Raw genomic sequence first — 27,017 nt, 5'->3', positions numbered from 1 at the left:
CAGCCCCTCACCACACCACTGGCCCTCCACATTTTAAGCTAAAGCCACCATCGTCGAGCTGAATTGACCGTCATTGAAGGTTATTTTACTGGAAGCATTGAAATAAAGTGGGTGTTTGTGTTGTGCGGGAAGAAGTCGAGTCGTTTCCTAGATGGCTCTCTGAGTGACTTTAGTACTTTCCGGCTTCGGATTTCACATCGAAAACTCCATAAGAGGTTTCTTTTTTTGGGTGAGATCGTGTTAATGTGCGTCGTTAAAACCCGCCACCACCCGACAGTCAACAAGTATGGGTTGTCGCGAAAGCCGACGTGTTAAACTGACATCAAAAACTGCAGCTCAGCAACGATCACCCCACGTGTGCGTGTTTATATTGTCCCCAAACAATCAGAGGTCGGTGGGGCATAGCTCCGCTTGAGAAAATTAAAAATATAAAAAAAAACACATCTCAACAACTTTTGCACGTTTTCAAATGCACAAACTGCTTAACTATTTAATATTTTCATCAAGAATGTAAGCACGGTTCCACAAAAGTGTCTGCAGCTCGTGGCTGGGATTAAACAAGTTACTGCATGTAATCCACTGGTAAACACATGCGAGTATTGTTGGTCTGCCCCCCCCACACCCCTGCTGTGAAGTAATTGGGTCGCGCTTTAAATGAAGACATCCGATAGTAGGGACGCTCTGCAGATGGATCACAGACTTCCTGTAAGATTGCGGACGATTCCTCGCACCCTGGATACTCTCTGTTCCAGCTACTCCCCTCCGGCAGAAGGCTACTGTCCATCAGGACCAAAACCTCACGTCATAAAAACTGTTTTTTCCCATCTGCTGTTGGCCTCCTCAACAAGGCCAAGGGCTTAAAATGACTTTTACACTTAAAATGACTGTTACACTTACTATAACATTTTATCTACATAATAACACCTTTCCATACTTACAACGTGTAATCTTATTTGTATTTTTGTATTTTAAGATTGTTTAATACGGCTAATTAACATTTTACATTCGCATTTTATAAGGTCTACTTATTCATCATTTTAAAGATTTTAGCCCTTTGGTATTACTTATACTTTGTAACGTTAGTATAGTTAGAGTGTATACCTTTTATATAAGTTAAGATTCCTACTTGTTCAATGTATGCACCGTCCCGCCATAGTGAATTCCTTGTTTGTGCAAACTTACATGGCGATTAAAACCGTTTCTGATTCTGATTGTGCACGCGCTTTATTGTTTTTTTAGGCCAATAAAGTGGCACATCCACCTCCTGTGCCATGCTGCGCATGCGCTTGTCAAATACGCCTGTCAGTTCCTAAACTTAAATAAGATCCACCCCCCCCACACCAGCCACTTCTAAATGAGAGCAAAACACACGACACTAGTAATGGGAGTCTTCGGTGGCATTGGATTAGTGGAACGAGAGAGCAGAACGTGCACTACCCTGCAGTGAACATGCATCGTTGGGCCAACGTTAAGCTACGTTGTTGGACAAACATTGTGTGTTTTGGGTAGAGTTCACAGACAGGCGACACGTGAAGATAATGCCGTTTTCAAATAGAAGTCTTCGAAAGCGGATTTGGAGGAGCCCAAATTGTAGGAATTTTGCTGAATTTTTTGTTTATTCCCATCGATAAACAAACTCAAGAATGTCAGCCATGACTGTCCTTCAGTAAATTTAACACAGGAAGCGGCCACAGGTTGGTAAGATGGTAGTTATGCTTCACCCGTTGCCAAATATAGGACGTAACTACATTTAGGGTAACAAGACAAGATAACGAAGATTAAACACAAGTTCAGGAGGGAGGAGCATATAATCCGATTCTAAACAACAGATCCACACTCCTAGAGAGGCAAACTGATGAACGGGATACCATCACTTTTAATCATTAAATAGCCAGCACTCTTTGGACCGTTCACTGCAAGTTAGGGGGAAAGTAAAAAGGTGAGCACAAATAAATCTTATATATTGCCACGAACGGAGAAAACAAAAGAGGGAGGTCATGAAAGATGAAAGTTCCAAATTACAGAAAGAACATACGGAACTGTAAAATCATCAGGAAAATAAGAGCTGAACTCAACAGAGTGGTTGAAGGTGTCATGATAATTAATTGGAACATGAACGTTGCAGAAAATTTGAAAATCACAAGTGGTAGCTCTAAGAGCGCCAGACGAAACCTTAACACAGTATAGACAGCTGTATTTAAGAAAGACTTTTCCACTAGACCCCAATCTGCAACATCAACCAAATTTGCGAAGAGATATAAAATTACACTTTTGCCGGGCTGATATTGGTGATGAAAGGCATTCCATTCAGTGGAGACTGCGGCAGTCATCCAAGCTTTCGCATGCCAACGCTTTAACAATAAAAAATATGTAGACATTAAAAACATGTACAAATGGCTGCTGCAAAATGGAGATTCAATGAAAATAATAAACTACAAATTAGCAGAGCAGCCGGGCAATGATACACACTCTCGCCAATTATTTACAGCAACGTTACAGAAGATGTGAACCTCTTGCAGCTATAAAGACTTAAACGTGAATGGAGGAAGGTTTAAGCTGTCTAATATTTGCAGATAATGGTCATTTTCCAGGAGTGAACACAAATTACATTAAGCAATGGAAACACTTCGCAAAGATGTTTGAGCAATTGTACCCGAGATAAAATGAGCGAAATAAAAGCAATGCGCGACAAGTTTGTGCCAAACAAATACATTGTTAAAGGACCCAATTTGAAAACACAGTGGAATATGTATTTACCTAGGGCAATTATTGAAGGTGGAGTGGAATAAAAACTATGAAATAAAGAGAACAAAGCAATGATGGAGTGCCCTTTCGTAAATTGAACATGATTATGAAAAGGAGCGTACCAAATGTGTGTGAAGAAAATGTTCAATCAGTGGACACTGCCAGATGTAACGATGGATCAGAAACACATATACACTGGCAAAGATAATGGGGAAAAAGCTGAAAAGTGTGCAAACAAGCGTGCAGAGATGCATGCTTGGAATTTTGCCGAGATAAAAAAGGGAACATATGGATCAAAAAACAAACACAATTCAGAGACATTTTTACAATGAAGAAACGTAAATAAGTTGGAGCAGGACACAACACAATATGGGATGATGATCGACGGACAACATTTGGTGACAATGGCGGCCAAAATGATAGAAAACATCTAGGAGGACAACCAATGTGGAGATGGAGTGATGGTATCAGTTCATGTGCAGGAGTGAGATGGATGGTAGCACGCGCAAGGAGCATGAGGGATGGCAATGGTGTGGGGAGGCCTTCACCCAGGAGTGGAAAGACCAGAGTTGCTGATGATGAGATGACTTTGAAGTGCAACACTTTGGTGCATGACCTTTGTCCACATTTCATTGAATCCAAAGGTTCTTCGATTTAGATTTGCCACATTTATACTTTCTGTTTGCATACTTATTTGTTTGATTCTACAAATATATGCGCCTGGGTTGTAAAATGTTTAACTTTTATTTATTAACAACAAGTACATATTTTTTTTATAAGAATATATAATTTCCCAGTAAACGTGTGGAATGTTGGGCCAACAAGATTTTAATGTGCTTGGAACCATTTTTCAAAGTTTATATTTTTCTGAGAGATTTTTTGAAAATTCTCAAACAAATACAGATGAAGGCCTTTCCCAAGCCACCGCCATCTCTCACAATCCTGCGATGTACAATTCCACCTGGCTCCTGCACGCAAACCGATTGCATCGCTCCATCTCCCTGGTGGACGTCCTCTCGGTTACATTTCATTCCTCGGCTACTAGTCCATCATTATTCTTGATCATCGGCCACCGTGCCCTGTCCCTGGACGTATATCGTTTAATCTTAAATGTGCATTTACAATCCCAGACAGCCACAAATCTCCCACGTGACTCGGTGTTGCATATACTGTGCAAACACCAGATTGTAAGAACACAATTCACACTCCAGTTACCTTCATACCGTATTCCCCGGTGACGACATAAACCCCACCGTCATTAGTTGTTAAGCACGAACAATAAGTGTGCGGTTATATCTAAGCGAATTTGTAAATACAACTGCAGAAAGTGACATGGTTGAAACAATGAAGGTATTCGAATTCAATCACCATAGACACCACACACACAATGTATACCACGTATTCACCATAAACACTAGACACACCATAGACATCTGACATACACGATAGATACAACACACAAACACCACGTAAACACCACACACATCCAATGGCTACCACATGCACCTTCGATTAGCACGGTTGGCATACGTACGGTGTGATAGAAGTTCAACACATCTGCCAGAGACCACACACAAACACCTCACATACACAATGGACATAAGACAAATATCTCCCGCATAGCCTTAACATACTATTGAGGCAAGTGCTGTTAGCGAGCATCTACGAAACACCACAGACACCTCAAATCCCAAAGACATGCTCACACATCACATACATCACATACGCCCCATAGGCACCACAAACACACCAATAGTGACCGCAAACACAACGTAAATACAACACGCACACACACCACACGTATACCAGACCCCACACGTACACCAGACCCCACACGTACACCAGACACCACACACAGGCCATAGACACCAGATTCACACCACACAGACTATTGTCACCACATGTGCACCATAGATACCACACATACCACACGTATACACACCATAAATATCACACACGTGCCATCGTAACTACACCCACACCATAGCCACCGCATACACGCCACATGCACACCATATAAACTACACGAAGACACCACACACATAAATGACACATACCACACATATACCACACACCATACACACTACACAAATCGCATGTCTCGTCTCTAGATCGTGCCGTGTCTGTTTAGCCCCCCTCTGTCCGGACAAACAGAAGATGTTGGGCATGCGGGCTACAGCCAACGCAGCTCGCCTCGTCCTGGAATAACTCCTGATACCATGGACAGATCTTTTAAGTGAATCTTGCCTGGTTCTAACCCAGGATGGTTCTTTAAAGCAGGCCAGCCTGAATGTTTAAATGTCGCACAGATGTTTCTGAAAAGGCGTCCTGCAGCTTTCACAAGCACAGCGAGGAGAGGACACGAATTGTGACTGAGAAGTCCCTAAGCTTCTTCGTGTGGAGCACAGCAGGACACACAGCGTCCACAAAAGGATCCTGATCAGCATCACCATCGTCGTCGTCGTCATCACCACCACGAATATTATTGTCATCGTCACCACCATCACTACCTTATACACAAACACATCACCATCATGATTGACACTGGCAGTATCACTACCATTGTGAGCCATCCACATCAACACCTGAACACCGTCTTCTTCACCATCATCATCACCACTTCTATCACCATTACCATGACCATTACTGTATGAACAATACCGATCATCACCACCACCATAAACACCCACCATTGTCATTACCATGGACATTAACATAATGATCACCTTCACGGAAATCGCCATCAATTTCACCAGCATCACTGTTAACATCCCCGTGGGGTCCCTCGCTACTCGCGGTATGGAATTTATTGCGATTTTCGCAGGGATTTTATCAGCAGCAGCAGCACCATGACGGTTGTGCTGCTGCCGATGGTGGTGGTGGTGGTGACGGCATGTTGTAATTAAGATCGTGCTCATTAGCCAATGTATTGAAGCTGCTGATGATGTGGCTACAGGTGATGATAAGCATGTGATGTTGATGGCGACGCTTTAATATTGCAATAACGACGAGCGCTGATCAAATATTCTATTGTATTCTGATCGCGACGATGACCAAGACAATTCTGCTGATAACGATGATGCTGTTGACGATTGATGGAAATTGAGACCTGGAGTTGTTGGCAATTCTGCAGATTCTGTTAAAGTAATGATATGATGATTGCTGATGATGGTGACGATACATATACTACTGATGCTGATGGCATTGGCGATGACAACGATCATGTGGACTTGTTGATAACTAAGTGACAATGATGTAATGCTACTATAACTGATCATGGTAACGATGTTATTGACAATGCTATTGCTACTGCTGACGATGCTCTTACTGCTCCTGATGATGCTACTGACGATGCTGCTATTGTCAACGACGACGGCGACGCTGCTTGCACTCCCAATAATGATGCCGATGTTGTTGCTTCTATCGATGATGGTGACAATGCTGGCAACTGCAGCTACTGTTGCTACCGCCGCTGCTGATGGTCTTACTGCAGCTACTATGGTGATGCTGCTGCTGATGCGATGCAATTGCTTACCGATCTGCACGCTGCCCGGAGAAGCCCCGGCGGCAAAACAGAGGCCAGCAAAACACGACATGAATCTGAAGATCCAGGCCATCGTCTCCAACCTCTCTCTATTTCTCTCCGCTCTGACGTGCCCGTCTCGTCCTCACGCCAGCGCGTCAATGCTGCCGATATTACAACAGCAGCAGCAGCAGTCCGTCCGACATCGAGACCGCATCTCTCTCCACCCCCTCCATGCGCAGCCGTCTCTCCCTGTAAGCTCCTCTCTGTGTGCGCCTGTGCACCTCCCTCCCTCCCCGCTTCCTCCCTCTCTCTATAGCCGCCTCCCTCTCCCTGGGTTTTGCTCTCGTATCTTCCCCCCCCCCCCCCCACCTATACTCTGTGTATCTCCGACTCTGTCTCCACGTGTGTATATCTCTACCTTTCTGTGTCCCTATCTCGCCCCCGTGTATTTCTCTAACCTCTATTCTGTGTTTGTCGATGTCTCTGTGCCTCTCTCCATCTCTCTCGCTGTGTACAATCTCGACAGCTCGCTCGCCCCCCCCCTCGTCTCTCTCTCTCGCCCTCCCAATAGCTGCAGGCTTATGTCAACGGGACATATATCTTCACATTAAATACCGTTTCCCTCCACCTCATCCCCCTCCGTCTCTCTCCATCGCTCGTTTATCTCTTCTCCCCGTTGCTCTCTCCCGCTCGTTATCTCCCTCGCACCACTCGATCAATGGCAGTGAGAGATTGATCTCGCAACAATAGCCATTGTTCTCGCCGATGGTCCGCGCCTCGCTCCACACTGCCCCCACGGGGCCCTGCGCTCCCTTACATGCTCTACCTCTCCACGCCTTTCCACGTGTTTCTCTACGCGTGTGCGTCTCCGTGCCTCCACGTTCATCAAGGCAACATGTTCTCTCCGTTCCAACCTCGCGTGAAGCTGCGTGAGCTTCCGCTCCCACTCGCTCCCATTGTCTCTGCCCATTGTCTCTGCCCATTGTTTCTCCTGTCACCCCCCACCCCTCTGTCGCTCCCCTTTCCCACCGTTCTCTTCCCTTGCCCCTCTCCTTTCGTCTCTCTCTCCGTCTACGCCCTCTTCTCACATGTCTCTCGCCTCCCTCTGTCTCTTTGATCTCTTTTAATTTTCGCCTTATTTCCGCTAATTAGTGAAGTGTGAGCGCTGTGTTTGTGAGCTTAATTTGGATAATTTCAGTGGCGGGTTTTATAGAATCACCATCAGCGAGGCAGACGGCTTGTGCAGTTGCAGTTCCCACTTCTTTTTGTTAATCGACATCTCCCTCCACTTGTAAATATGAACTCACATCTTCTTGGTTCTTTCGGTAAAGTCACGTATTATTTTATTATTTCCCTTCTACGTGACTTTACCGAAAGAACCAAGAAGATGAATCCCTGCAGTCACGAAAGCTTTAAATCGAAATATGAACTAACATCAACGAGAATACTGGCAGTATGGGAATCCCTTGAATATCGCGGATTTATAGTTCGATATTTCGACCTATGGGGCCGTCCATAAATGACGTCACGCCTCTAGTGGGGGGGGGGGGTCAGACATTTGTGACGATGTGACGAGGAGGGGGGTGAGAAATGTGACGTCACATTAAAATGCGCAACTTTAAATAAATATAGAATTGTTATAACACTAATTGTTATAACACTCCGACAACATCAGAGTGCAGCGCCACATTAAATACGCACTACAATGACAATAGTTTCAAGCGATTTGAAGCATGTTTTGGGGGGGGGGGGGGGGGCACAGCTTTGTGACGTCATATTTGAGGGGGGGTCTAGCTTTTCGTGACGCCGTGTGACGAGGGGGGGGGGGTAAAAAAATCTTCCAAAATCGCGTGACGTCATTTATGGACGGCCTCTATCGTGGACAACCTCTCTGTACACCAATTTAGCTATGGGGGGGGGGGGGGGGGGGCTAATGTCGCGGGTATACTATCCATGGAGGTGCTGTACCATGGTGTTGTTTGGCTGCTGCTGTGGTGCGGGGCGGGCGAGGGACGCGAGGCAGTCCAGTCGCACCTCAACCTCTGCCGTTCAAGCATCTAGCGGCAGAGGTGTGGACTCGAGTCATGTGACTTGGACTCGAGTCAGACTCGAGTCATGAATTTGATGACTTGAGACTCGACTTGGACTTGCATAACAATGACTTTGTCCCACCTCTGAGGTGTGGACTCGAGTCATGTGACTTGGACTCGAGTCAGACTCGAGTCATGAATTTGATGACTTGAGACTCGACTTGGACTTGCATAACAATGACTTTGTCCCACCTCTGTCTAGCGGACAATCAAAGACCCCCCCCCCCTCTCTCCCCTATAGCTGATGAACAGACTGTTGGGGCAAGTGCTATAAGGAGGTGGGGTGGCCACAGCACCACGCCCGGCACCCTTTTCTCCCCAGTGGTGACATTTACACATCGCAAAAGGTACCCATTTAAGGCTGAGTCGACCTAGGGGAGGCCCAGGATCGATTAAGATAATCGTCACTGGTGTTGGTCGTGAGCGGGAATTGTATTGGAAGGCAGGCTCGTAGCGCAGCGCGCTACCCACTTCACTTCCGCTCCCAAATCACGGACAAAGACGCATTCCCACACTTGGGATCACCATCATCATCATCTGTGAGTACGCGACTCGGTATGTATACTGTTCATTGTATAGGAATGTAATGTTTTTACATGTCATTTTAATTATTTGTTATTCGTTTATTTTGCATATACAGTCGTGATGTCTATTCTGTATACCTAACCCTTATTATTTAAGTATTGAATATCGCGGGTTTGGCTTTCACGGCACTTTCTGAGAACGTCACCTCCGCGCGATATTAATGGGTGCCATGTATATGAAACGTCTGTATCCACCCCGCACGCTAACAGTAAGAGTTCAGTGGTGAAAGAGACGACGTCACGTGATTTTGGACGATTTTTGATCTCCCCCCTCCCTCGTCACACGGCGTCACAAAAAGTCAGACCCCCCCCCCCCAAAACCATGTTTCCATTTTGTAAATAAAACATGCTGCAAATCGCTTTAAACTATTGTCATTGTAGTGCGTATTTAATGTGGCGCTGCACTCTGATGTTGTAGGAGAAAACATTTATTAAAAAGTCTATTTAATTAAGTAGAACGTGTTGTTTTCTTGGTTCTTTCGGTAAAGTCACGTAGAAGGGAAGTAATAAAATAATAAAAATAAAACATAATAAAACAATTCTCACGACGTTTCGGCTACAACGCAAGCAGCCGTCCTCAGGTGAAAACCAGGTCCGTCGAGGCGACAGAGTCTGAATGAAACAGCACACGGGCTTGGAGCATATATATAAGCTGGGCGCATTGACAAAGGAATTTGCATCCTTTGTCAATGCGCCCAGCTTATATATATGCTCCAAGCCCGTGTGCTGTTTCATTCAGACTCTGTCGCCTCGACGGACCTGGTTTTCACCTGAGGACGGCTGCTTGCGTTGTAGCCGAAACGTCGTGAGAATTGTTTTATTATGTTTTATTTTTATTATTTTATTACTTCCCTTCTACGTGACTTTACCGAAAGAACCAAGAAGATGAATCCCTGCAGTCACGAAAGCTTTAAATCGAAATTTAGAACGTGTTGTCTATATTTTAAGTCACACATCGTCACAAATGTCTAACCCCCCCCCCCCAGGTGCGTGACGTCATTTATGGACGGCCCTAATAACTATAAAAAAAATACTTGAAACTTTGTAGCAGAACGAAGCAAAATGGAGAGTACAATTATAACAATGATATTCATTCCACAGAATGAAAAGCCCTGGTAGAATCATTAGAATAAATGTTTTAATAACAATAATTAAAAACATTTTCAAAATGTAAGCTTCTCCATTCTCTGATGGAGAAGCAAAATGCTCCTTCATGGAATAAATAAAAGGTGACCTTAGTAAATTGAAATAATCAAATAGTTAATAATGACAATTAATGTAAATTAGTGTTATAACAATTCTATATTTATTTAAAGTTGCGCATTTTGATGTGACATCATATTTCTCAAACCCCCCCCCCCCCCCTATCACACATCGTCACAAATGTCTGCCCCCCCCAAGTGCGTGACGTCATTTATGGACGGCCCCTAACCCTTATTATTTAAGTATTGAATATCTCGGTTTTGGCTTTCACGGCACTTTCTCAGAACGTAACCCCCGCGCGATATTTAAGGGTGCCATGTATATGTAACGTCTGTATCCACCCCGCACGCTAACAGTAAGAGTTCAGTGGTGAAAGAGACCCGGTTTGAAGTGGGGTTTAGGCTCAGGGTCTGTGCTAGGGTCAAGGTCTGAGTTGGGTCAGCTCTGAGGTGAGCGAATCATCAAGTCCCGTGCACAGCTCTCCAATCTTCCACCACTTCGGTGGGCGGCTCTCGTTTGCTTATGGACTGGCGGCACCATGCCCAACAATAACCGTTCACCACTGCGGCGGGAACCACGCGGCGCTCGTGCCAAACTCGGTGCACTGAGGCCACGTGAAGTGTCAAAGAACCACTGGTAGCTCATGGAACAGATCCAGTGCCATGGGTCGACTAAGATGACTGACAAATGCACTGTGCTCCCCCACTGCTAACTTTCTGTTTAGCCGCTCGTCGCTCTGCTCGTTTTCAACGTCACTCCTCTTGTGAGCATCACTTCTATACCACATCAATCCACCTCTTCTCTAACCCATTGCCTGGGCATGTGGGCTTTCTGAACCAGCATTACTTGGCGGAGCTCACTTGTGGCACTGTGTCCAGATCTTTCAAGGATCTGAGCTCCTCACACTATCCAGTCTGGTTAAACCCAGGATGGATTGTAAAGGATAGCCTGAATGTTTCAAATTGGCACAGACATTGCTTTAGAGCAATGGTTCTTAACCTGGGGTGCACGCACCCTTTGGGGGTGCGAGATGCCCTTTCTGGGGGTGCAAGACATACCATATTTTTTTCGAAGGTAAATCATCGAAAATACAAAGGACGGGCACGTAAGCACAACTAATTTGTTTAACCAAACCTGTGTATTAACATGCATTTGTTAAAGATTGAGAGCCAAAGAGGTGCAGACTGCAGTAAAAAGTTAAGAACCACTGTTGTTAGAGGACTCTCGCAAGCATAGAGAAGGGAGGGCATAACTGTGGTATAGAAGACCCAGAGCTTTGTATGGAGTGACAGGCCAGGTCATTTTTACACAGTGCTACGCAGCTGATGCATATATTTCGTTCGACTGATTTAGAGTGAGACCTCGGCTGCCAAACTGGAGTTGGTCATAAGCACACTGCTCAAGTACAGAAACTCCCTCCACAACTGCCCCATCACTAATGGAGAGTTGAGCACTTGATGGCATAAAATACCCAGGTGGTTTGTTTTTGTGGGCTGATGGTAAGGCTCCCAACTCTTAATCGTATCTTCTTCTTGATTCTTTCGGTATGCTCCAGGTTCAGCAGTAGCATCTCCGACTTCTCAGAGTGGCCAGCAATCACCAGATCTGCATACATATGGTTGACCAATAGGGAGCTATCCCTTGTATGTTGAATTTCTTTCCCACCGTACACAGCCAACCGTGATAATTAATCGGTGCTAATCTCTTGACCCGGGCATTGAACAGCCTCCCATTGTTTCAATATTACACTGGTTTTAAAACGCCAGTGTGTCGTCCTAAGCACTGACCTTAACACAGTGGCCAGAGAATTACCACTGCCTGGATAATTTAGCTTGCCAGAGCCAGTACATGATCCAGTATTTTTCCACTCTAGCAGTAGTGTGTCCTCTCATGGTAGAGCCACCTTTTATATTCCAGGTAGTTTCTCCACAGGCCGACCACCTGATAGTACAGAGTAACGTGCCCATTAATAACACTTTTGGAGAGAGGCTGCCTCATCAGCAGTCGTCTGTAACCTAGAGTCACATGTTGTACCGTGACTGGAGGCAGCTCCAAGCAGATTGTTTCTGGGGGCACTAGTGAGATCACGTTTGGGAATCAGTAGCCTTTGGCTCTAGGTGACAGAGAAACTGCTGCAGTATAGTCTGCGAACTTACAGGCACTTAATTCTTGTGAAAAGTGCTTCTCTTTCTTTCTCGTCTTATAATCTGTTAAAAAACGTTTATTGCTCTACTGCATCTAACAATAACTATATAATCACATTGAAACAATTCAATTCCGTCTCCTGTCCTTAACAGAAACTCAGATCTCACCATCGTCTGACCTCACAAACGCAATGTTCCCAGGCTACAGCCTTTTCCACTCTTTCTGGTTGAAAAGTGGAGTTTGCATGTACTGTACACCCACCAGAGACCATGTCTCTGTGCCCCACCACCCCGTGCTTGGAAGGCACTGGTTATGATCTCCTGTGGATCCATCTCTCCCTCCAATACATTCATTTGCCGTTTATCACTCACCAAATGTAGACAATCAAAACTTCACGACCACAATCTGCTTCTTTTACTGTGCCACCTCCTCTTGGGACAGCCCCCGGTGTCTCCTCGTCATCCACTGTCGCCACCACTTCTCATTTGAACCCTCGACCACACTTGCAGGGGGATTCCCCCTTACTGGTGCAACAGCCCCCATCGCCAGGACATCTGTGAAAAAGCTTCAGAGCTCATCGGATTCTTCCAGTCTAACACAACCATACTCGCCCACTCAATCACCCCCACCCCCCACCAACTCCCCCATTACAGCTCCCGAGATTCAAACCTGTCATCTGCGACCGTAGCATTTTTTTTGTATTGACATGTATGATTGCCCGTATGTCTTTGTTGTTGTTGTGGTCCTTTCCTTGCTGTTGTGCTTGCTCAATGATGGCATAATAACCACGGTAACAGAAGGGGGGGGGGGTATACATTCCAAAAGGTATCCCTCTGCATCGGGAGCATCACCGTACGTACCTTTGCACCATGCGCATTGTGTCATGTTTTTTTGTGGCTCGCCAGGTTATGGCGCTATAGAAATTTCTTATATTTTTTATTGTTTCTTGAATAGAGAAATACATGTTATTAAATTAGACTCTTTGCAAGTAGTTGCCCACAGGCCACATGAGATCACAATGTACTTTTCAAACATGCATGTGACACATACAGCCTATAAGCTGACGTTATACACTATCTTCTGAGTAATATTGCTGAGACATGAAACACTGCAAGTTTACAACACACTGGCTCCTGTATTTTAAAGTTTTTTGTACTTATAAATAAGGCTACGACTTTTTAACGGTAAGTTTTTGAGAAATGCATGGCTGAAATGCGGGCAAAAATGTAGGACATTTTGTTTATAAATAAAGAAAGCATGTTTGTGTGGATCTGTGCGATTGTGTCTCTGTGCATCTAACTGTATTTCCGTGTCTCTGTGTCTTGTCTCACCATCTCTCCATGTGTGTGTACATATCCGTGTCTCTCTGTATCTCCATGTATTTGAGTGTGTGTATGTATCTCCGTGTGCCTTCCTCTCTATCTGTATCTCTACAAACCAATTTCTCTCATTTGCTGGCAGGATCGGTTCCCCCCCCCCCCCCAAGTCTAACCATGGAAGTGCCTAATCTAATGTGTTTCCAAATTTTATGTACTTTACTCTAGATCCCAATTTTTGTAGCCTTATAGGATTATGCTAACCAAGCCCAGTAAAGCTTCTTGCCCATTAACCTTGGCAAGTATAGGTGGGAATGACTGCCCATCAGCCTTCCTCTTCTGCCAGACACTCCAGCCCAGAAAGCTCACTGAGACCAGCCAGATTACCGAGGCAAGCAACTGAGGTCCACTCAAGCTTACTCGGAATGTGAACAAAAAACAAATCAAAAACAGTAGTGTAAATATACAGTAATATGATGCAGTATAACGAAGGTACAGTGTATGTGTTCTCTTGATGAAGATTCAACATTTCATTATTACATTCATCCACATGTTCATTAGAGAAAAAACGGGCTTCCATTTTTTTCCACAGCAAAGGCAACACTCTTGACAATGCAGTGAAACCCATACGACCTCACGTATGCATATTTGTTTTTTGTATGCCTGTCTGTGCCTTGTGTGTGCATCACTGTATGCGTAGGAACAGGGCTGCACCACACTGGATCCACTTGTCGATGTCCCCGTCACACGGGACCGCCACATGCGTGACGATGTGGTCGCGCTCCACACTTGTGTACACGGGCAGAGACACGCTCTCCCCACCACGGTATATGCTGGGAGAGTCCTGTACATGTACACATGTGTACACAGAGATTCACACGTACATGAGCGGGGAAACTCTCCTCACCATTCATGTGCCATGCACTCTATGTGTACGTGTATACAGGTGTATATATATATATTACTCTGTTACAGGTGCATGCATAAGGGGAGGAACATTTTCAAAATTACGGTTCTGTACAGATGTGAGCAGAAACGCATTCCCCTAAAAAATACAAGTGCAGGGGTCCGGCACACTCACATATTAGAAAATACACGCACATATAAATGTGTATACGCATAAACACGCACTCACACATGGGTATACATAATCATACTTATATGCACACTCACATATACTTGCATACCAACATATCCCCTGTATTGCCTTTACAGACTGTTGGCACAAGTGCTGCTCCAGTGAGCACATGTGAAGGCCAATATGGCACACGAGAGGGTTGTGCAGCCAACTCCCCAGTGCTGATGTTTACATACTGCACCAAATACTCATTCAAAGCTCAGTCATCCTAAGGAAGGCCCAGGACCGGTTTAGATATTCGTCACCGATGTTGGTCGTGAGTGGGAATCAAAACTCAGGTTGCCAGGTGGGTAGCGTGGGACGCTAACCACGGAACAGCCGCTCCCCACTCTGCACTCACATAAACACATAAGTGCGTACACATGTGTGCACATACACACCTGTGGCACCCAGGCAAGTCGGCAGGCTGGCAGGGGGCACAAGCTTGGGGAGTCCCGGACACTCTCCTCTAGTCCCGCGCCGCCCCACGTACAACCCTCAAGCTGCAGGCCTCCCACCTACACCAAGCCCATGGCAACCAGGGCAACCCAAGGAAGAACCATGGGAACCACAGAGACAATGGGAATCATGTGGCTCAATGTAACTACATGGACCATAGCAGCCACAGGAAACTTGAACACCACATGAATAGGAGCCACAAGAAACATGTGAACCAAATTAACTTAATGAACTTTCGGAAACATTGAAAAATATTAAACACATGAACTATTGGAGACACAGAAAATATTAGAAACCCAGGAGCTGCATCAGCGACAAGAAGCACACGAACAACATTAACCAGGGAGTCAAAGGAACCACGTTTATTCTGACATATACTGTATTCCTTGTGAAACACATGATCTACAACCATGTGAACAATGGAAATTAAATAATAGGAACCACAGGAACAAAGACATTGTGAGTCCTACAAATCATGGGAATCATAAAAACCATGCCAATACGTAAATCACAGGAGCCAGATGAAATCACACAAGTGTGAACCACATGAACGGCATAATCCATGAAAAAAAACTTTAACTCTGTACACTACGTGAATTATGGAAACCACATTAACCACGCCAATTACAAAACTTCACAGATGTCAATCACATGAAGCTGAAAGGTAACATTTAACACCGCAGGAACAGGAACCTGCACATGGGTGAAGCTTGTCACCACGTAGATATTGAGACTGAGATCATACCTGGACCTGCGCGCGCGCCCCAGGGATGGGAGCCGTCCAGGAGGAAACGAGGTGAAGACTGTCCATGGAGCATCCCAGCTCCCTGTGAGATGCAGGTGAACGGGACAATGGTCGCACATACAAGTGTAGGGGAGTAGTGGGTGACGTCACGTCACGCTCGCCCTCGGAGAGAGTGGCGTCGCAGTACGTGTCGTCAGGCGGCCCTTGGGGGATGGTGACATCATGCCCCCGGGGGGGGGGGGGGTATTTAAAGGGGGACCCGGGATGTAACCGGGGTTGGTCGGAGGTAGGAGTGGGGACTCGGGGTAGGTGGTCCGCACACGAGGCTAGGGGAGGCTACTCCGCCCGACCGGCCGAGGTTGGGGTAGTCCTGACACTGGGGCAGGTAGGAGAGCCGAGTTAGCCGGGGTTGTAGGGATCACAGTACCCTGTCCCCTGGGGAGTTATAGGCTAGGGGGGTTTTGGTTCGGCGTAAGCCCTTAATAAACTTGGCGTGAGCCCCTAACGGAACCTGCCTCGGAGTCGTACATTGCACCGCGGCACAAGTATACGAGGACAGAGATTCAGGGATGCAGATACATGCACAGACATATAATCAGGGGACAGAAACACATTAAGTCACATGGGAATATGGAGATACACGAGTATTTTAGAGCTCAGTAGAACTCTGAGATATGAGAATGTGGAGACACGAGGTTAAAGCAGAAAATTGAGCTAGAAACAAAGCAACAGGCGGTCATGGGGACACATACCTATGTTATGCATTATGGTAAAGATTTAAACCAGGGTAATTGAATTGTGGGTGTTTATGTGTATGTAGCATAGTATTTATCCAGTGCAATGTCTAAACATCAATCTACCTAGGGGAGGATACCCCTTATAGTACAGGAGATAGAACCAGTCTATTGAACCTCCTATATTCCACAGACATCCGTGTAGCACCAGACTAGCCTCCAAAAGGAATGGGAGCTTATCAGCAAGCCTTAAGACATTCCACTTAGCAAGCTGTAGCACTTGCTTGTTATTTCTGAGAGCTCCTCATTATGGGAGTTTCTAATTGGTCTGATAAATGGGGTTTGGCCAGAAGACATCATGGGTGTATGTTTGCTATGGGCCTCTGGCACAATCTTGCATTGAGTTTTGTATCCACGATTCTTTGGTAATTAAATATAAGGTGGAGGGGTTACCATTCTCTTGCACCATACCAGCGACTACGTTTTTCCACCATTGTGGATGTGAGCATGCCACAGTGGTGTTCACCTTCCCTCCAATATCATTGCTCAAAATAGACCACAATGCTAACTCCCTGGCGCCACGAGGAAGTGAAAGGTTTGTTTACCAGACACTCATGCTCTCATACACAAGGACTCTCACACATACCTGGCCGTCTGCTGCCGCAAGGCATTTAAAAAACTCTGGGGGTGAAACAGCTCTGAGAGATCCAACTCGGAGCCCATTAGAGAATCAGACTTGGCACGTTCCAACCAGCCCTGCACACGGTACGCATATGCACCAGAGTGAACGCATATTCAGATCACATATACACTTTGCAGTATAGACTCACCGATCAATACCGATTCGTAAGCTCACAATACACAAATTGTGTGTAAGGATGTTTTCGATTAATTTATTTTTCATGACTTTTATGCAATGAGTTCCTATGACAGCCCATGCCAATAGAGGCTACTAACGTCCCCAATGAATTATGACACCAATTAAGAGGGGGAGAAAATCGTTAAACCACGAGTATATACCATGCAGTAAACAGAGCATTAACAAACAACAGCATGCATACACACCACGCAGCATGCATACACATAGTATAAATAATATATTATACATGAAAAGCATTTGGATGTACCATACATGTGCTGTACATTATAAATCAAAGACATGTATGTAATTGCATGATAACATTGTTAAATGATGCCTGGTGACCTCTGACCTGCAGGGCAAGGGCACGTGAGACCACGAAGCGCAGGTAGAGCATGGGGTCAATGGGCCCCTCCCATTCGGTGTGCCAGCTCGATGGGCACTGACACAGCACGTGAGAAACAGTGTGAGCAAGGTCATGGAACGTGACACACGGAACATCACATGTGGGACACTCGGTGTGAGACATCACTCACGGGATACGACACTTGCGACAGGAAATACGAGACGTAACAAACGGGACATGACACGTCGGGAACAAGGTGTAACAGATGACACTTGGGACACAGTATGAGACTTGACAGACGGGACACAATAACACACATGGAATCTCATACAGGACACATGGGCAAGAGATAAGTGAGGCAAGAGTTATGTGAAACACTGGACAACGCATGGCACGGGACACACAGGAGGCATGGGATACAAGAAACGACATTCCACAAGACACATGGTATAACACAACAAACAAGTCATGACACACACGACACAAGACATGCACAACATGGGATACAAGAAACGACATTCCACAAGACACATGGTATAACACAACAAACAAGACATGACACACACGACACAAGACATGCACAACATGGGATACAAGAAACGACATTCCACAAGACACATGGTATAACACAACAAACAAGACATGACACACACGACACAAGACATGCACAACATGGGATACAAGAAACGACATTCCACAAGACACATGGTATAACACAACAAACAAGACATGACACACACGACACAAGACATGCACAACATGGGATACAAGAAACGACATTCCACAAGACACATGGTATAACACAACAAACAAGACATGACACACACGACACAAGACATGCACAACATGGGATACAAGAAACGACATTCCACAAGACACATGGTATAACACAACAAACAAGACATGACACACACGACACAAGACATGCACAACATGGGATACAAGAAACGACATTCCACAAGACACATGGTATAACACAACAAAGAAGACATGACACACACGACACAAGACATGCACAACATGAGCCATTGAACAAGAGCCATATGACATGGATCACACCACGAGGCTCAAGACACAAAAGCTACAGAAATGAACGCAATAAATAAAACGGACGCAGACACGGCTTAAGTAATGACACGCGGCATGAGAATGCCTTACATCCTATAATGATCTATCTGGTGATACTGCCAGAGTGAGCTTTCTGTAATATTAATCTGGAAGGAGGCCGATACGGTGATGTATGTAATGTTATTTCCTTTCAATGATTCAACCAATCACATTGCCTACTTAATTATTTGTATTCCTTTGCAAAATATTTAGATAAGGTGCTAGTTACAGCCATGTTTACAAATCATTTAGTCACTCTGTGCCAAATGAACCCTCAGAGATGGCCTGGCCAAATTAAATATGGAATTAAATGTATTATATGATGGGGGCTATGTGTTTTCTGTGCATTCATTGATGACCAGGCCATGACCATAAAGTTCACTCCACACAAGGACCAGTTATGAATTTGGTTGAGTCGGAGCCTGGGAATCGAACCCAGAACCTGAGTAGTGCTGACCGAGTGATTCAACTTGGCCATTACGAGCCTCTTGAGACACCCCGCCATCTTTGTGGCTCAGCTCATTATTAATATTCAGACACTCATGCCTGCACACAGATAAGCGCTGAAAAACCCCATTATCTACGGCCATCGTTTAAATAAAAAATGTCCCACAGTTAATTGCATTCTGCGAAAGTAAAGTTAATTGCCATTTGCCCCCTCCCTCAAGCTCTGTGCCGCACTCTCCTATTGGTCCTCTCCAGCACCCTCCACATGCCCGTACTCTGTACTGCACAGTGTGTTCCTTTTCTCTCGACGGCACACAGACGCTCACTCTCCCTCATTCTATCCTTAACTCGGTGCCTCCCTACTGCTCCAATACACAAACTCTCGATTGTACATGCATTCTCTGATCCTGCTCTTCTGCATATCCTCCCTCTGAAGCAGAAACTCTTCCCCACTCATCGCTGTAGCCTGTCTATCAAGAACATGTTTTCCCTCAATTTCTCCTGCCCGCTGTGTAACATAGTGTTTATATAACTAGTCTTTTGCCTGTCCAAGGACGGGTGTATTGCAGTAAATCTGAAACTTGCAAGCGAAAAGCAGACAGCGACGTGATCTCAACAAAGGCTGATCTTGACACGACTGGTACCAGTCATTGTAAAGTCCAATCAACTCCATATCCTTCTACACCACATCAGTTCATCTCTTCTCTAGTCCGTTCAGTGCTCATTTAGCCCCATATATTTGAACGAACAGAAGCTGCTTGGGTATGCGGTGGCTGGGCACACGGGCCATATGACCCAGCCAGTGCAGCTTCCGTTGCCGGAGGAGCTCACTGATGGGACCATATCCCGATCTTTCAAGGATCTATGAACTCCTTACACAATCCAGTCTTTTCTAAACCCAGGATAAATCGTAGACAGGCGAGACTGAATTTTTCAATCTGGCGCAAATGTTCCTTTAGACAGTTCCACGTTTCGCAAGTATAGAGAAGTGAGGGCATAACTGTGGCCGAGAAGACTGGTCATAAGCACACTACCCAAGTATGAACACCTCTCCACTCTCTCCACAGGTGCTTGGTTTTTGTGGGGCTGATGGTAAGGCCCCATTGGTATATATCTCGAACTTATTTTGCACTGTAGCAAACTATACTAATAGTAGCCAACCGTATTAACCCCTTAGTAGCATGCTCCAAGGTTCAGCACTTGCATCTCCAACTCCTCAGAGTGGACAGTAATCACCAAATTATCTGCACACATATCGTTGACCAATAAGGAGCCATCCCCTGACCGTACCGGCGCATCGATCAGCCTCCTGTTGTATCTATACCAGATGGGAATTCCACCGGTACATAAATGGAAGGCTTCTGAAACTGTCTAGTCAAAAACGATGTTAAATAGTGTTGGGGCCATAGGACATCTCTGCCGCACCACAAAGTGAACAGAAAATGGCTCTGATATCCTGCCATGCAGCTTTACCCGGGCCTGCCCATCACCATGAAGGTCCTTCATGATTGTGAGCAGATGGTCTCGGACACCAAAATCATGAAGAAGCACCCAGAGCCCTGGCTTATTGATGCTATCATAGGCCTTAACCAGTTCAAGAAAGCAGAGATGTAGGTCCTGTTAAAATCCTCTACACTTCTGCTGTAGCATACGGACACGGAAAATAGAGTCCGAGCAGTCGGCAATCTGCTCTGCCTTGTATAGTAGCCACGCAATGATGCCTCAATTAAAAAAACATTCTTCACATGTATTCCTATGTTCACGTTAAATGAGTGGAATCATCTATGTAGGAATTTATTATTTTTTATGTGTAAATGTTACAACAAACTGGTGTGCTGTACTAGTAACGAATTAGGATGTTCTGTTTACGTGACAAACCTTACTAATTGGCTGTGTCGGGTGGTGGCAGGTTTAACGACACATTTATATATTTACGTGATCTAACCCAAAAAAACCTGTATTATGGATTATATGTAATTGTTGCAGCTTTTACAGCCACTAAAGTGGTATAACATTGACCACAATGTAGAAAAAAACAATTCTTGTAATGAATCACGAAGTGAGGGAATCGTTACATGCCGAACAGCCAGCTATTACATTTTATGTGTGTAAGGCCTGTAAGTTTGGTCTGCTGTATGTACAGCCTTCTGAATGGTTTTCTGTGTGTACAGCCTATGTTTGTAGTGTGGCTGTGTGCCCTGCATCTCCCTGCATTTGTCGCTTCTGCAGTGCCGTTTTAGCTTTTTCATTCAGCACCCGTACTTTAATATCAGATTGTCAATAACAACAAGCGTGTGATGGGATGGGTATGTGTTATATGCACTTATCCACCCTCATAGGCATGTCTCTGTGTTAGAGACAGTGCAAGTGTGTGTGAGAGAGGGAAAATATGTAGTGAAGGAGAAAATGAAAGATAGAGAGTCCTATTAAATAAAAAAATAGGACAGCTCAAATGAGCAGGGAGACATAACGTCTTGGGTTTTGAAACACTATCTCCTCAATCATTTGAATCAGTTTCTCAAAACACTAATCCTAAAACATCATGCACCAGATTCTAGTTGTGGCAGAAATGATCCTGAAACCCGAGTCTTTTGAATACTGTCTAAATGCACAGATCCAAAAACTGGTCGCATAAATCCTCGTCCTTAAGGCACTTTCTCAAGAAGCCTGATCACCTAGATCTGAATATGATTATGGCAATCCTGAAACCTGATCTCTTGGAGCCAATTCCAAAGACCTTTATCCTGCAGATCGTGATGCCCTGTCTCCTGGAGCCGATTCCCAAGACAATGATCCCATGCTCCTGAGTATCTCATGGATTAAGCACCTCAAGCTAATGCTTTATAGTCTTCTGTTTTGGAGCAAAGTACCAAAACATTAATATTAATATCTAGTGTATTTCACCTACATTCCAAGACACAATTATGATATCGCGTAAATTCAGTGTCTCAAGCTAATGATGATTAAACCAGATTTTAAGAAACTGATCCTGAAACTTAATTTCCTGGATCGGATTCCCACAATACTGATCCCATGATCCTGATATACATATTCTCCAAGTTTGGTGTACCAAGAAACTGGTGCTGATGGCAAGATCCGGGTGTTGGGCAGCATTTTGGTGCCGAGCATTAAGCCATTACCTGCTGGCGCAGCAGCGCAGAGGCGACATCGCTGGTGGTGGCAGAGAGGGGTGTGGCTCCACGGAGGAGCTTGCTGAGCGCAGCGAGCGACGCGTGCAGTCGCCGCACCAGACGCAGGGCCCCCACCGACTCTTGTGCTACAAACACTGCCACGGGACCACGGGCCTGTGCCTCCTGCACCAATGTCTCCTCTCCCCCACGTGGCTGGATCAGCTGTGAGCCCTGCACCGGGGTACAAGCAAGCTCGGGGTACACGCAGGCTCGGGGCACAGGCACGCATGGACACCCACTGTGAGCTTGTTTTGAAGGAGGGTGCAACCCATAAACAAATCGCTCACTATTGTGTAGTTACGTATCGAAGCTGTATGTCCTCCTCTGTCTGAGTTTTAAGCTTCAAACAAAGTGCTTTTAAAAGACCATATGATAGCTGTAATTTATTGATCCAAATGTGTGTGCATGTTTCAGTTTGTGTTGATACCCATACACACATTCACACACATGATTAACGTGCCTACAAATATATAACTTACAGCGTCTTGAGGTGTGTCGCATTTAACCACTGCATGAATCCAAATATTGTCATTGTATATACACAAACCTACACATAAACCCACACTTACAATCGGCACACATGCTTGGCTGTAGAGGTGGATGCTGTGAGCGAGCACTGATTAAAGTCGATACAACACACAAGGGTGTGGTGTGCCAGCACCATGCCTGGCTGTTTTGTCTTCCACGGTGCTGATGTTTACAGATTGTACCAGGTACTTGTTTACAAGCGAATTTACTGAGGGAAGGACATGTATAGATACCGCTACGATTGATTATTGTTTTGGCCAGGACTCACATTCAGGTCAATGGGTTTGTAGCAAGCATGCAAACCAGTCCACCACTGCTCTCCTTCACACATGTTCAGATACACCGACACACTCAAGACCATCAAAAAAACAAAGATCCCCCGTGTAGCCTTAATAGACTGTTGGGGCAAGTGTTGCTAGAGAGAACCGATAAAGGCTGGCACGGCACACGAGGGGGTGGGTGGCCAACACTACGCTCAGTCGCCTTTGTCTCCCCAGTGGCAATGTTTACATATCACACCAGGTACTCATTTGAGACTGAGTCAACCTAGGGGAGGCCCAAGACCGGTTCAGATAATCGTCACTGGTTTTGGCCGTGAGCGGGAATCGAACTCGGGTCGCCAGGTTCGTAGCGCAGCGCGCTTACCGCTGCACTACCACTCCCCACAAGACCCTCATACTTTTTCTCACACACACACAAACCTGGTTAAGCTTCTTCCACAGGTTGAGTACAGGCGAGAGTTCGTGTGACCACATCTCTCGGTCAAACTTCGTGTGAACACTCGCTGGCCGCATCATGGCTTTCAGCTGCCCAATCACCTGTGGGACAGGGGGAGGTCGCAGGCTGATATGAAGGCAAGTAGCCGAGTCAGGTTATTCCTGTAATTAAGGTTATGGTTAACGGTTAATTACTAGCCATCGAGCCATCTGCCACAGAATCGGTGCCTCATCCAATACAGAAACCTTGGCCCACAAAATATAGATCCCTTGTCTCAGGTTCAGATAGCACACGCCACTGATGTAGTGCATGTCTGGGAATCGAACACAGGTCACACAGATTGTGGCACAGTTCAATACCACGGCATCACCAATTTCCAAAACACGCACAGATGGATAGACAGATAAACAGACGTACACACAAGACAGCTGAATGTACATAGAGACTGAGGGGCAGACATAACAGACGGATGAAAAAATAATACGTGAAGACATGCACAAAAGGATGTGCACATGTAAATAAATACACGCAAAAAGAGATCAGCAGACATATATATGGACTAATATACATACATCAAGACATTTTGACAGACATACATACTATATTATTAGGTTTTTTTCGGTAAAGTCACGTAGGTAAAAAATTAAAATTAATAAAAGTAAAATAAAATATTATTAATTTAAAATTTTTACCTACGTGACTTTACCGAAAAAACCTAAGAATATGAATCCTTGCAGTCACGAAAGCTTCAAATCTAGAATTAGACATACATACTGATGGACTGGCAATTGGATGTGTAGACATTCTAGGTCTCATTGTAGTGAGGCTTGGGATGTTGGAACTACCAATACATGGACCAGCAATGCACGTGTAGTGACATAGAATGGATCACTATGGCGCATAGTGCTGGCTACAATAGAATAAGTAATATTTAAAAATACTTTTTTCAAAACACGATTTAATGAAATGTACCCTACTCGTAATGGCAAAACTCCACGGCTCCAGGAAGTGGCCCCGAAGCTTGCCATAACGTCAGGGGCCATGGTGATTTACAGCCAACGTCAGTTGAGCGTTGACAATTAGACCCAAGCCGAAACATAACATCAAAAAATAATGTTTAAAAACATATTTTTATTTTTTTATTAATGGTAGAATATAGTATTGTCATCAGTATGCCATAAGTATACCAAGTTTGCAGTCGATACCACATTGGGAAGTGGGTTAAAATTGAGTTACAAGATTTGAGAATACGACAACAGAGATGAGTTAATAGAAAGCGTGTAAAAAGAATGTTTAAATTTTTTTATTTTTTATGATAGAATATGGTAAGCCAGCATCAGGACTCAAGGTAAGTGAAAATAAAATGCTATTTATTTCTATTTATGTAACTTTATTTTATGTTTTATTTACTATACAGTATTTTTTTAACAGTGTTACATGCAAATGTACTGTATTTTTTTCTGATTTAAGAGTTTAAATACAGGACATTGTTGTGTTCCGACTTACGAACGGGTCCTAGGAACGAATTATGTTTTGTTCCTCAAGGATGGCCAGTTATGTATTTAGGTAATAATTACTGCTTTTATAAGGCTCTGAAATGCCTCAACATCTAAAAAAAGGCTTCATTTAAACCATTCGAAGGGGACCCCCAGTTGTAGCTGTCCATGTACAGTGCAAGGTGACTCAGCACTGGCCTGCACGTGGGCATTAGTCTGCCAGTAAGGGGGCTATAATGGCTACATTTAGGGTTCACTCCCCCCCCCCCGAATTTGGACCATGACGTTAACACACGATGGCTTGCTCTTTTTCAATGACATCACTTGACATTTAATGTCCACTGTGAAGTAGGCAGCATTGGTGGCCAATCGAAATCGAGCTGCAAAAAATCAATGCAAAAAGCAGCAAAATGCGCTACCACTGGGCCAATTCTCTGCATACATGTTTTGTCTGCATACAATAGACAATACATTGACAAACAATGCATGCAGACAAAACATGAACAGACAATACCAAGAGAAGCGTCACGTGGATAGATAATTAATAAATGTAGACACCTTAGGCCTCTTGGTGGTGAGACCGGCAGTGCGGGAGCGTGTCCGGGGTTGGCGGGGTTGGTTCACGGCTGGTTTTTACAATGGTCGGGTCAGGGTGAGGCGCGAAAGAGGCGAGGAGCTAGAGGCCACGGCTCACATAGGCACCCGTTTAGACGACTGTAATTTGAATTTTAAAATTAAACGCTGTTTCAATCGGGTCTTTCCTTTTCAAAACCCATTGCCATGCTGAAAGGCAAATTGCATCAATTTCCAGCCAAGTGCACTCTGTGCCGTCGCCGCCAATCACAAACCAATTATCGCCCAATTTAGTGGGGCATTTTAAGGGGCTGCCATTGCTATCGTTATAGCAAGACAAGCCAGTCAGCACGATAGCATCCCTTAACTGAGCCTTTTGATGTGTAAGTACTCTGAGTACCCTCTTATTGTTTATATTTCTTACGCATTTCCAATTCGCCATTTACAAGATCCTCATTGTTGGTATCAGAGCAGGGAGTGAAACAAAATTCCCACCACAGGTGGAAACGCCACAATCTTGTGCAGTACAGTAAAACCTCTCAAAACCAGGATATTGTGGTATTCCGGAAATGATCCACGAAATAAATAATACATTTTAAAAATCTCCAACTGGAATACTGTAGGTGTGCCAATTACACTGTGCACGGTAGAACTGGGTGACCTGTAGTGAATCCGCAGCATCAGTCTCATCGTCATTATAATCTGTCATGCCCAATCCACTGCTGGTTGAAGGCCTCCCCAAGCCATCACCATACATACATCTCACATGGTCCTGCAAGGGTAACAATCCATCAAGCACCTGCACATGTGCAAATTTCATCTCTCCATATTCTTGGTGGACGTACACTTGGGTGTATTCTTTCCCGTCTACCATTCCAAGTTTAGACTTATCTACCGGCTATCATCCTTCGACGTGTTCTGCCCAAGACCACTTACTTTTCAGAACAGATCATATCTCTGCTGCATGGTGTAGCTCTATGCTAATTGTAGGAAATACAAAATGCACTTGTCAATACTAGGAAGTGTACTGTCCCCGACCCTTGTAATACAGTCAATACAATTGATGTAAATGTGTACCCTAAGAATTCT

At 44.8% G+C, this 27,017-nt stretch overlaps 2 protein-coding genes across 11 annotated transcripts in view; both read right to left on the bottom strand.

Annotated features, from left to right (window-relative positions):
* LOC133347769 (glutamate receptor 4-like) overlaps positions 1–7,005 on the bottom strand; it is an 85,040-nt gene extending 78,035 nt beyond the window's left edge. For all 7 annotated transcript variants that reach the window (XM_061560352.1, XM_061560354.1, XM_061560355.1 and 4 more), the window contains exon 1: positions 6,281–7,005. In XM_061560352.1, coding sequence (XP_061416336.1) covers positions 6,281–6,362 — 82 coding nt within the window. In that variant the 5' untranslated portion in view covers positions 6,363–7,005. The remainder of the gene's footprint in view (positions 1–6,280) is intronic.
* Positions 7,006–13,212: 6,207 nt separating this feature from the next.
* Positions 13,213–27,017, bottom strand: part of DYNC2H1 (dynein cytoplasmic 2 heavy chain 1) — a 182,025-nt gene continuing 168,220 nt past the window's right edge. For all 4 annotated transcript variants that reach the window (XM_061560348.1, XM_061560350.1, XM_061560351.1 and 1 more), the window contains exons 87-93: positions 23,844–23,960; positions 22,564–22,785; positions 17,876–17,965; positions 17,311–17,420; positions 15,931–16,012; positions 15,128–15,244; positions 13,213–14,453 (exon numbers count right to left, since the gene is read on the bottom strand). In XM_061560348.1, coding sequence (XP_061416332.1) covers positions 14,295–14,453; positions 15,128–15,244; positions 15,931–16,012; positions 17,311–17,420; positions 17,876–17,965; positions 22,564–22,785; positions 23,844–23,960 — 897 coding nt within the window. In that variant the 3' untranslated portion in view covers positions 13,213–14,294. The remainder of the gene's footprint in view (positions 14,454–15,127; positions 15,245–15,930; positions 16,013–17,310; positions 17,421–17,875; positions 17,966–22,563; positions 22,786–23,843; positions 23,961–27,017) is intronic.

The sequence above is a fragment of the Lethenteron reissneri genome, chromosome 26 (assembly GCF_015708825.2).
Source record: "Lethenteron reissneri isolate LAM-NWPU_2019-01 chromosome 26, ASM1570882v1, whole genome shotgun sequence".
NCBI classification, from domain to species: Eukaryota; Metazoa; Chordata; class Hyperoartia; order Petromyzontiformes; family Petromyzontidae; genus Lethenteron; species Lethenteron reissneri.
The sequence above is the reverse complement of the archived record's forward strand: the minus strand, read 5'-3'. Positions and strand labels throughout refer to the sequence as shown.